The sequence below is a fragment of the Triturus cristatus genome, chromosome 6 (genome assembly GCF_964204655.1).
Source record: "Triturus cristatus chromosome 6, aTriCri1.1, whole genome shotgun sequence".
NCBI classification, from domain to species: domain Eukaryota; kingdom Metazoa; phylum Chordata; class Amphibia; order Caudata; family Salamandridae; genus Triturus; species Triturus cristatus.
Window position 1 is genome coordinate 1,402,795,087 of NC_140589.1, and position 12,683 is coordinate 1,402,807,769.

The following is a 12,683-nucleotide window of genomic DNA, read 5'->3' on the forward strand; positions in this document are numbered from 1 at the left end:
CTGCGGATAGACGTCTCTATCAGATATGCTTTTGTTCTATAAATATTACCACAAATCTCTCCCCCTCGTTGAAACTAAAACTATTCTGAGTTGCCTCAAATAGATAAATTGTGTTTCAAGGTAAATCGCATGCTATCAAGGAGAGTACTACCGTTTATAACGTACAGAGAAGTAGGAACCATTAGTCGCTTTACAAGTGACTGCAGGTATCATTTTTGATTTACATTATATAACTTAGAGGTCGCCAATAAATATCAGCGCCATAGATTTACTGAGTTATTCAATCCAACTGTTGCATTTCATAATAATTACACCACCGGTTTATTTTATAATTTTAATTAGATATGCAAGTGAACAAGTTACTTACCTTCGGTAATGATATATCTGTACGAAACATAGGTTAGCTACAGATTCCTTACCTTAGAATTACCCCCATGCTTCAGACTGGATCCGGAAAGTTTTTCGTCAGCAATACCCCTGAAAGCAGTACCGTTCGTCGTTGCCGTTGTGGTCGCCGGGAAGACGTGGCGGTAGCTACTTAGACACTGACCCCGCGCGCTGACTTCAGTTCTGTACACGAATTTCCACGCCAGAAGCGCAGAGCCATGCAAGACACTGACCACTGGTGCACAAAACTTGGGCCCTGAAAGGAAATCCTTAACCCTAGAAGTCAGTTCACAGAAACGGGAAGGATGGGTGGGGCAGTAAGGATTCTATAACTAACCTATGTTTCTTACAGAAATATTGTTACCGAAAGTAAGTAACTTGTTCATCTGAAAGAAACAGTTAGTTATAGATTCCTTACCTTAGAATAGATACCCCAATAATACCAACCCCGGAGGTTGGTCTGCGAACCAAGTTCATACCAGAAAGACCTGGAGAACAGAACGGCCAAAGAAGCTGTCTCTCCGGACTTGACTGTCCAGGCAGTACTGTCTAGTGAACGTGTGCAGCGATGCCCACGTAGCTGCCTGGCAGATGTCATTGAAGGGGACTCCACGTCCCAAAGCAGTGGTAGCTGCCGTCGCCCTGGTGGAGTGCATATCAGGAAGCATAAGAAAGGCAGAAATGGCTGACAGTTAGCCCTTAATGGTGCCCAGAGCAGAGCCCTGCTGGGCCAAAGAAAGAAGAAACAAGAGAACCTCAGAAAGAGGGGCAGAAAGGGGATCCACAGCCTTTGCTGCGCAACATGCCACAAACTTGTTCCATATACAGGTGTATACCGTCTTAGTGGAGGGACACCTGGCTGCCAAGATAACATCACAGTCTTCGGGAGGCAGGTCAAAACGACGTCAACTGCCGCCGCTCAATCGCCACGCAGGGAGGTGGAGGCTGGACAGGTTCGGGTGGAGGACCGTACCCTGCTGCTGTAATAGAAGATCCTCCCGAAGAGGCAATCTGATTGGAGGATCGATGGCCATTTGTAGCAGCTCGGGATACCAGACTCTTCGTGCCCGATCCGGAGCCACAAGAATGACTTGGGCCCGGTAGCGCTTGATCTTCTTTAGCACTCTGGGCAGAAGTGGTATAGGCGGAAAAGCGTATAGAAGACCGCAAGTCCACTTGCGACGAAAAGCGTTGCCAGCGAGTGCCACCTTGGAAATTCCAACGAGCAGAACTGCTGACATTGCGTGTTCTCTTCAGTGGCAAATAGATCTAACCAAGTCTCTCCCCACTGTTGAAAGAGACTTTGCACCACCTCCGAGTGTAGACGCCATACGTGATCCATCATGCACCTGTGGCTGAGTTCGTCCGCCCTGGCGTTCAGGGAATCTGCCAGGTGTTCCAGCCATCTCCAGAGGCGGAGGGCCACGACCCCACCCGCCTTGTTTGTTGCAGTACCACATGGCGGTGGTGTTGTCCGTGAACACCTGCACTACTCTTCCCAGGACAGAGGGAAGGAATGCTTTGAGTGCAAGACGAATCACCTGAAGCTCCAGAAGCTTGATGTGGAGCCCGGACACCGCCGGAAACCAGAGGCCTCTGATTTTTGCCTCCCCCATGTGGCCGCCCCATCCCCGAAGTGATGCATCGGTCACCACTGTGAACTCTGGCTGGGGAAGGGAGAGGAATCTGCCGTCGACCCAATCCTGGTTCGTTAGCCACCACTGCAATTGGTGTGCAGTGCCCTCCAAGATCTGGAAGCAATCGGACAGGTTCCCCTGATGTTGTACCCACTGGAACTTCAGGTCCTACAGCAGAGCATGCATATGCCATCTGGCATGGTCCACCAGCAGGATGCAGGAGGCCATCAGGCCCAGTAGCTAAAGGATCATCCTGACCGAAACCCGGGATAGAGGCGGTAAGATCGGAATCATAGCCCGAATATCCCAGACTCGCTGTTCGCGAGGATAGACTTAAAACTGTGTCGTGTCCAGAACCGCTCCGATAAAGAGGAGCTTCTGAGAGGAAGTCAGGTGTGACTTCGGCACGTTGATGGACAACCCCAGCGAATGCAGGAGGTCGACCGTTGTCTGGAGGTGGGAGACGCCAGCCTGGGGCGAGCCCGCCTTCAACAGCCAGTCGTCGAGATAGGGGAAGACTGGAACCCCTGATCTGCGCAGATGAGCTGCGACCACCGCCATCACTTTCGTGAACACCCATGGGGCGGTGGCCAAAGGGGAGCACGGTAAACTGAAAATGCTCGTGGCCTACTGTGAACCGCAGGTAACGTCGGTGGGCCGGGAATGTGAAAGTAAGCGTCCTGCAAGACCAACGCTACCATCCACTCTCCAGGGTCAAGGGCAGACAGGACCTGAGCGAGTGTCAACATCTTGAACTTCTCCTACCGGAGGAAGCGGTTGACGTTCCTGGCCACCAGAAAGTAGTGGGAATAGCAACCGCGACCTACTTCTGGGACGAGAATGCGCTCGATAGCTCCCTTGGCCAAGAGTGCCGAACCTTCCTGTTAGAGAAGGGCCAGATGATCCTCCCACATGGACTGGTACTGAGGTGGCATGGATGGAGGGGTAGTCTCGAAGGGGAGGGAGTAGCCCCTTCGGACTATCTGCAAAACCCACCTGTCTGACGTGATGGTGCGCCAGTGAGGGAAGTGATGGAGAATCCTGCCACCCACTGGCGTTTGGTGACCCTGAAAGGTCAGACTAGGAGGGTTTGGTGGCTGCTGCAGAGGGGGCTGTGGTAGACTGGCCCCCAGAACCACGGCGGTGGTTCCCATGTCCCCGACCGTTCAGGGGCTCAACAGCTTGTGCTGGCCTGTGGCTCTAGGCGGGACGCAGTGGGGCACCCTTTCCGTAGACACGAAAAGGGTTAAAGGCAGACTGCGCAGGGTGGGTGGAGGAGAGGCCCAAGGACCTGGCCGTAGCCGAGAGTCCTTAACGCGCTTCAGCGCGTTGTCCACCTTGTCGCCAAATAGGCGACGCCATCAAAGGGCATGTCCAGAAGGGTGGATTGGACATCCTCTGAAAAAACAGTCGACCTCAACCAGGCGTAGCGTCAAAGGGCTACAGACGTGGAAATCGTCCTGCCTAGTGAGTCGGCGATATCCAGCCCACAGCAGATGGTAAACTTCGCTGCGTCTCTCCCTTCAGCAACTGCGTGAGAGTGTACAGCCCGGGCCGCCTCCGGCCACTGAGGCAGCACTTGCGCAACCGTATCCCACATGGAGTGGGTGTAACGGCCCAACAGACATGCAGTATTTACCGACTGCAGTCCCAAGCTGGAGGAAGAAAACAACATCTTCCCAAGATGATCCAGCTTTTTGGATACCCTATCAGGTGGAGCGTTAGGGAATGCGCCCTTGGAGGTGGAGGTTGGACCACCAAGCTCTCAAGGGTGGGGTGTTGGGAGAGGAAAGATGGGTCGCCTGGAGACAGGCAGTGGGCGATCATCCTATCCACAGGAGTCCCTGTGTTGGGGCTGGACCAAGTGCCCAAAAGGATGTCAGTGAGGGCTTCATTTAACGGACGCAGGGGCTCCGAAGAGCTCGCTGCCGGTTGAAGCACCTCTGTCAGGAGGTTAGTCCAGACGGCCACCGTAGGAATCTCGAGGTGAAGAGCCTCGGCTGCCCTACGCAACACCACGGCTTAAGACGCTCCCTCCTCCATAGACACGGTAGGAGGAGACAACATGCCATGGTCTGGTGAGGGATCCAAACCACTGGCTTCTCAGTCCATAGCCTAACTGGTCAGGTAGAGGGTCTCCAGACCCCTCCCAGTCCTCCTCACCCTCTTCTGGCTGCCAATCTGGTCTAAAAGAGCCAGGGTAGAACAAGGGCACAAAAGTACCCGTCGGCACCAGATCCGGTGTCGGTCGACGCCGGTCCGGCTACGCGTCTACATCGAGGTGGAGGCTGGGGTCGACGTCGGCTGGGGACACAGCCGACGCTGGTTGCGGACGCGGTGCCGGTGGAATCGGCACCGGTGGATGTGTCACAAGATCGACCGGTGCCGACATAGAAGGCCCAGGGCCCCCAACCGAGTCCGCAGGGCCCGAAAACGCACGGCAGAGTCGGGCTGCCCAAAGATGGCATGCATCGCTTCGTAAAAGTCGACCCTTCAGTCTCCGCACGCGGAGGCACAGGAGGGGCACCACCCGCATCCCTCGTCGCGTCGGCCGGTGAGAAGTCGAAGAGCGACAATGCTTCTTCGACTTCTTCTTGTGCTTCGACTTACCTGACCCCGAGTGCGAAGACTTGGACGAAGAATGAGGATGGTGGCTCCGCGACCGGTCCCTCGACCTCCCACGCAACCGGGACCTCGAACGGCGCGGAGCCGACTGCCGGACCTCGAGAAGCTTTTGGGACCACTCCCGCAAAGACTTCGGATTCATGGTCCGGCAGTACGACTTGGGGTCATGGTCGCGCTCCAGGCAGAACAGGCACACGTGGTGCGGATCCGTCACCGAAATCAGTCGGATACAGGAACCGCAAACCAGGCATCCCTCGTGCACCAGGAGTCGGAAGACTCAGCAAAAACGGTGTTGACAAAAAGTCAGTCAAAAAGTGACTGGAAGTACCGCTCTCTCCAGATTTGCGTTGGCGCGGAAAAAGAAAGACCTGAAGTCAGCGCGCGAGGGTGGCGTCCAAGTAGCTACAGCAACATCATCCCGGCAACCATGACGCCAACGACGAATGTGGAGCTGATCAACGCCACCTTTTGACGCGCAGGGGTACTGCTGATAAAAAACTTTCTGGATCCAGTCTGACGCCTGGGGATAATTCTAAGGTAAGGAATCTATAACTAACTGTTTTTCAGATATACCTGTTTTGGCCATGTTCAAACAAGATAAATGAGTTTGCAAAAGAGAAGGATAATTTTAGCAAATACCAAACAAGCATTTCATAGAAACAAGGTATGCTAATTCCAGAGGTGAAAAACTCATTCTAAAATACGTGAGAATCTCAAACAGAGTGAAATACAGCTACTCTGAGTCATTCAGATTGAAAGTGTAATCTCAGTAAATGTAGTAAATGAAATTTGTAAAAACATTTTGTACAATGTAAACTTTGAGCCAGAGGTGTGGCCAAACAATTAAGGGATATAATTTCGAAACACTTAATATTTCGAAGTCTGCATTTAAACAAGAAGCAAATTGAGGTTTACGTACCGTATTTGAAGGAACAGTGGTTGAAGATTTGTCTTCAACAGCACTATCTATTTTGGCAACTCTGAGAACTGCTGCGGTATCAGGGGGCCTTTCAACCTACAAAAAACAAACATAGTTATCAGATTACATTATTAATAAGAATTTATCGTAAAAGGGAAGCTACTTATCTTGAAAATAATTTTTATGGGTAGTCAATTTGTCAAACTTCACTATACCTTGAAATATAGACCAATGACACGCGTGGGGGGTGGAGTAGCTAATATCCATGAAAAAACTTTTTAAGGGCTACATAAAAAACTATTACAAAATAGGTAGTCACCCAATGGTTTATTTTGGGCACAACAAAGACCACCATTTCTATGAAACTCTAAAAATGTGCCTCAAATCCCCAAAATAAAGTATGGCGAGGCACCCCAGGTTTTCAGTATTTGATAAACAAAGGCCAAGAACAGCAGGGGGCTTAAAGGTGGGGACCCTCTGCGGTGTCAAGACTCAGGTCGATGTTACTCCTCTGCGATAGGAAGGCCCCACAAGTGCCCTTCAAATGGGCATGTCTTTGCCAAAGCGGAGGTTGGGTATCCAAACTAGATGTTATAAGGGCAATGGAGGTGCACAGTGATGCCCCAAAACTAAAGAACGATTGTCAATGAAAAAGCTTATTTTGTATCCTTTGCCATGGAGTTTAATGATATTTTAATACTAGACCTGGAGAGCGAGATGTAAAACAAACTGTACTGGAGTACAGGAGCCTTGACATGCTGTCATTTGGCCATACAATTGAACAATTCACTCTTTACGCCGGAGACCAAGTCTAACAAATTTAAGTGAAAGTGGACCTTCCCACCTACAGGAGAAAACACCCCAATCTGGAAAAATGTTGTTACAGTGAAAAGGACTTTTATACAAAGTGGAATCTCTATTACGCGATCTTTAGAAATGTATCTGGGAACATTGAAAACTTCCACTCACAAGTGAGATGGTAGAAAACTTTTTATTTTTTTTACATATATGGATACGTCTATCTAAGTTACATTACCTATATCTACTTGGGTAGCCTTACAGGGTCTGCCTGCCAGCCGTGCCGCTGCCGAGCCTAGACACTGTTCTGCTCCCCCTCATGATGAGCCAAACTCGGGCAGGGGCAGCTGGACAAAGGATTTCCTGCAAAAAAAGAGGTGTGACCACCTCTTCTTTAGAATTAGGTAGGGCAGCTGTGCTTCCAAATGCCACTAGACAACATTGAAGAGCACATTTGGTGTCCTCCTTACATAAACCAGTTTTGCCCAGTTCAGGAGCCCTTGGCCCCATCTTTGGCACGAAACCACACAAAGGACAGGGGAGTGGCCATCCTCCTGCCCAGACCCTCCGTATGGAGGCATCCAGAGCACCTCCAGGTGGCAACTTGATTTTGCCATGTTGATTCATGGCCCCTAGGACAGCTGAGTAGGGGTCCCTGATCCCCTCTGATAGGCGGGTCACAGTAGAAGAGGTCCTTGCACTTTTCAGTATTACTTAAGGGCTCCCCTGGGGGTAGGCCTTTAGATTCGTCCCGACAACAACTTCAAGAACAGACTGCCTGTTGTCTGAAGACTGTTCAAAGATTTTTCTGCTTGTGGACACCGGAACTCTGCTGTTCTTCAAGCCAGTACCTACAAGACTGCTTTTGTTGGGAAGATTTCTGCTGCATCTTCATCCCTGTGCTTCTGCTAGTTCTGCAACTCTGTGGCCATGCATCCTCTAAGTAACCAAGGACTCAGTCTGCATCCAGGCCAGAAGGAATCTCCCTTTAAGTGAAGGAGTCACTTTCCTGCATCCGCAGGCACCTCTATGTCGACAACCAGTTTGCGGATCCTGTTGTCTCACGGACATCGCCTGGCTCTGCAACACAGATGATGGTTTGTTGGTTCTCCAGAAGCCTGACCAGCCTTCCCTGCAACTTGGGCGACAGTAATCCCTCCCCAGCTGACGTGAACCGCCTCCCTGTGCACCGTGTCTGTTTGCTGTTGCCAAGGGTTGCTGTTTCTCTCCACGAATGATCTTCAAGCTCCAAGAAGCCACAGACTCCAGCACTGCACAGCTCCAAGAAGGATGTCTTGCCTGGCCCTTTATTTCCTGTGTGCTGTTGAGGATTCCGTGTGACTCACTGTGCCTGCTGCTAGAGGGTCCTTGAGGGGACTCCATCGATTCCTGCTGGATTTCCTGCATGCTCCGATTTTCTCTTGCTGGGTTAGTCCCACAGATCTTGCTGGTCTGCCACACAGTATCTTCTCCTGCGAACCGTTGTTTGCGATTACCAAGGTTCGTTGGTGGTCCTGCCGGATACTGACCTTCCTACACTCGTCGACCGGCGTGGAGAGCTCGTAGACGGCTCCTGATCTCCAGCAACGTCACCTGGTCTCCACAGCTATTGCATCAACCTCACCGTGCTACAGAAAAACCCTTTAAACAAGGACTGGCATTGTGCTTCCGTGCCTCCTGGTCACCCCCGGGTGGTGTGGAATCTGTCCCTTCTGCGTTCAGGTTCTTCTTGTCTGGATTCCATGTTCTGGTTCCACCGGCCTGGTCCATGAGACCCTGTAGCTGCTGATCTTCTATGAACCTACATTCTCGTCCACCGGCAGTTCTGACACCACTTCTTCCCTATGCACCAGGGCTCCCTGGTGTAGGTATCTTGGTTCCTGGGGTATCCATGGGTGGGGTGGCTCTCCAACCTTCCTTCATCCAAGTGGTTCCTTCGGGGTCCTCTGGGAAGGGTCCTAGAACTGTAAAAATCCAACCGTGACTTACCCCGAGTTATCCTATGGACGTTTGACCCGTTGTAACCACTCTGCACCCGGGCGCCTTGGGGTCCCTGGCTACTCACCTTGGGTGGTTCTGTGCTTCCCCTGGGGTCCTCCATCCTTGGGCATTAGTCCCGTTTTGGTACGAACCTCACATTACACTATTTTAGTAAATGGTTTGGCTCCCTGGTTGGGCCTTATGATCTTTCTTATGCTACTTACCGATTTCTGAAGTATTTCTTGTGTGTAGTTGATATCTCGGGATAGGAGAGATGGCAAGTTAGTGTCACAAAGTATTTTTATACTCACTTGGTGTGGTCCTTTGTTGTGTGAAAAGCTTACTGACTGACTATAGTGGTAAATGAACCTGCTTTACACCCTCCTGAATAAGCCTTGGCTGCTCTCCACAGCTACCCCTTGAGAGCTCCGGTTTTCAGGGACTTAAATACTATCATTAAGGGTTGCCTGGCCTCAGTGCACAGTGCCTCACCATAGGTGGACACTATATACTGAGCAAGCCTCCTACAGGCAGGAATGTTTCTCAGTTCACGCTTAAAAACTCACTTGCAATATGTATATTACTAAAGCTTGATGTGAAAGCACACTGTCGTTTGCACACAACACATTTTCCATTGAAATGGTCACAAACTTTCCCTCTAACATGCAGTTTTACAGATAAAACTCTATAGTATATCGAAAATCTGTGGAAATTTGGTTTCAGCAAAAATATTTACCAGTTGTACATCAACAAGTAGAGGGTTCTGATTTGTTTTCATCCAATTAAAATCCATTTTTTCATCACAGACACAAAAAATATGCTTTCATAACTACTGAAATATATTTTGAAATGTTTGTACAGTTCATTTACAAGCTATTCAAATGGGTATTAGAAAAAAAACAGATACTAGAGACTTTCATTTCACACTCTTTGTAGAGCACAATTGTCAGACATACAAAATGCTCTAACTTTGCAATCAGAGAAAGAAAAGTAAACACTAACCTCAAGAATAAAATAAGCAGCAAATTGTAGGAAGACAGACATTTGACCTCGGTCTCTAAATGCAGAGCGAATGTGACAAGATAAAAACAAGATTTGAAGGCATCTTTATTGCGCATTCCCTTTGTAACTGAATAGAAACCTTGCTCTTTGTCAGCTTGCCGGAGCAGGCCAGCAGGTCCTAAAAATAGCTTGCCCTGATCAAATCGGTCATGCCATAGCAAGTGGACATGCACACTTCTCGAGATCTGACAATAAATGCTACGGTGTGTTATTCCCCTCACATTCTCTACAACAGTCATCAGATCATCTCTTATCAAATATATGTAGTTTAATTGGAGTGTGTGTAAATCTGTAAATAGGTAATTGCCCAACACTCAAGTCCCTCGATACAGGTTTTGTTGTATGTCAGCCCAGCTTTTTCCAGAGAATGAGGTGTATAAGCGCTCCTCTAAGGCCTTCAGAAGTCCCCACCTGGCTTGTGAATCTGTACAATACCCAATACAGTCTGGATGCCAAACGTTTATCAGAAGTAAACAAGGTGATATATGGAATGCTTGAATTAATTTTTAGCCACTGGAAATAGTTTGAGGCCGCAATCCAATCCATCGTTTTTCGTCCACCATGTCACCTCTGCTTGGACCCCAATAAGGGTTCATCAGCCAGGTATGGCTTGATTCCAGTGGTACAGTGAGCACGGGACCCACACCTGGGTATAGCCATCATACTTAGGACGTCAACTGCAACAACAACAAGGTGATGGAAGGAATGCTTGAATTAACCTCAGCCACTGGCAATGGGGCTGGACTGTTCCCATGAGGAGCAGGGTCAAGGCAGATTTGCATATGGCTGGGTCCAAACTGAGGTGGCATTGTGGGTGGAAAATGATAGATTGGGATGAGACCCTGAGCGATCACCAGTGGCTGAGAATAAATCAAGCATTCCATTCATTACTTTGTTTTTTATAGCCCTAAGTGTGATGGGTATGCCCAGACGTGGGTCCTGTGGACAATGTGCCAATGAAATCAAGCTATACCTGGCTGACGAGCCCATAATAAGGGCGAAAACTGTCCTGGGTTACTTGAATACCAGTTCAGGAAAGAGCTGGCCTGGCGATGCAGGCTGGACTGTTCCCATGAGGAACAGGGTCATGGCTGATTGGCATATAGCTGGGTCCAAACTGAGGAGACATGGTGGGCGAAAAACGATGGACTGGGATGAGGCCCGAGTGATCACCAGTGGCAGAGATTGATTTAAGCATTCCAACCATCACTTTCTTTTTAATGCCCCAAGTGTTCATCAGAGTCTGCATTTGGCAGACGTTTTGCAAAATGGGCGAATGTGCGTTTCGTCCTGACCAAACTGTGTGGTGAAAAGTCCAGTGGGGGAGCTGGAAATATTGAAGTCTCTTCTGCAAACAAAGTCCCTCAGAATCTGCTAAAATGATTTATTAGTCCCATTAATCAAGAGGTCACCCTTCGTATTTCCGTTTTTCCAGGATTCAAATGAATTTCTGTCCATTTCCAGTTTGAAATCTGAGCTTCCGAACAAAGGGCTGAACGGGGAAGGATAATTCATCAGATCCTCTGTTACTAAAGGCGTCACAGACTCTCGAAATCACATTGATGGCTGCTGAGCCGTTCACCACATCACTGTACCACTCATTTTATTCTATGGAAGTTCCCTTTAGTGTATATCCAGCTAGCATATGGTCAAGAAAACACCACTACTTCTGTCTTCACCCTTGACCACTCCTGAATGCATCGAAGCTGTAACGGTTTGTACTACGCTACTAGGTATGGGACGCCTAGCCTTCCTTATTTAGGATGCCGAAAGCTCGGTTTGAGACTGATGTCCTTCCATTGAGACAGGTGTTCTGCAGTTGAATCAGGGTTACTTAAGACATGTGTTCCAGTAGGGCCTGGAAAAAACAGAATCTTCAGCAAGGTTGTCTTCTTGACCAAGGCAATGTGGCCCAGAACACTGTGCCAAAGATGTAAGACTTTTCCAGCTGATTTTATTATAAGTAGGAAGTTACTGTGAATAAATCTTTGCTAAGTGGGGTGCCATTTATATCAAAATACCTAATCGACTCAGCAATTCAGCTAAAGGCTGTTACGACTAGTAGCCAATAACACTGTGGATGTAGAGAGTGAGGGACTCACGGCTTCTGATTTTTTCATATTAATGCTAAAGTTTAATATTTCACAAGGCCAAAAGGGAGGAGATTGGCTCCGACAGCAACACCAATGAGTCATCTGCAAAAATTATCAGCTTGAATGATTCTGGTATAAGCTGGACTCAGTTAATTTCTGGGTTGCCTTCTGCATTCACGGTTCCATACACAGTGCAAAAAGGAAGGTGGACAAAGGACATTCCCCTATTTTTCCCCTTTCTCGATTTGTATTCCCCATGAGGCCTGCCTAGTCAGTGAATGAAAATGTTGGTGCTGCACAATTAGCCCAGACCATACACATAAATGTGTCTCGAATCCCTCTCACCCCCTCATGGCCTTTTGGAGAAAGCCCCAGTCTACCCTCCTAGATTTCTGGGCCAACAGAGTAATCAGACATTAGGAGGGCATACCCAGATCCAAACACTTCATCCCTGGAATCTGCTTCCCTCAGATCGCTGTGCCCTGCTGAATGCTGACCACTGAAGAACGGCACAAGAATGCCCTGCAAGCCAAGATCTGTGGCTGCTTGTTTGCCAACCGCGTGCAGTGGGAGCCGGAGCGCTGTGTGCCAGAGCCCAGTATCCCTTTTTGAGACGCCACTATTGGGCAAGCGTGGGATGGCCCCCGTCCCGAGAGATGAGGCAGGAGAGACTGCGTTGGGAGAATGTCTGGCACTTCGGGAGGATCTTCTGTCCAGCCTCCACCTACATGCGCGGAGAATGAGCGGAGACAGTTGATTCCGTTTGACTTGCCACCTGAAGTCTGTGATGTCATTTTGGTAGCCAGGCGTCCCTCCACTAAATCGGTATACGTCTGCAGGTGGAACAAATTTGTGGCATGGTTCACAGCAAAGGCTGTGCATCCCCTTTCTGTCCCTCTTTCAGATGTCATTTTGCTCCTTCTTTCTCTGGCCCAGCAGGGCTCTGCTCTGGGCACTATTAAGGGCTACCTTTCTGCAATTTCAGCTTTTCTCAGGCTTCCTGATCAGCTCTCTCTTTTCAAGTCCCCTGTTAATAGATTTCTCAAAGGCATTACTCACCTTTACTCTCCTATTCCGTTTGTGATGCCGCAGTAGAACTTAAATCTGGTTCTTACTTTTCTGATGCGTGCTCCTTTTGAGCCGCTTCACAACTGTCCTCTCCATTTGTTAACTTTGAAGATT

The 12,683-nt window shown here is 49.1% G+C and overlaps 1 protein-coding gene across 20 annotated transcripts in view; it reads right to left on the reverse strand.

The window, feature by feature from the left end:
• REPS1 (RALBP1 associated Eps domain containing 1) overlaps positions 1-12,683 on the reverse strand; it is an 894,243-nt gene that overhangs the window by 90,544 nt on the left and 791,016 nt on the right. For all 20 annotated transcript variants that reach the window (XM_085612456.1, XM_085612466.1, XM_085612457.1 and 17 more), the window contains one exon: positions 5,569-5,664. In XM_085612456.1, the coding sequence (XP_085468582.1) occupies positions 5,569-5,664 (96 nt within the window). The remainder of the gene's footprint in view (positions 1-5,568; positions 5,665-12,683) is intronic.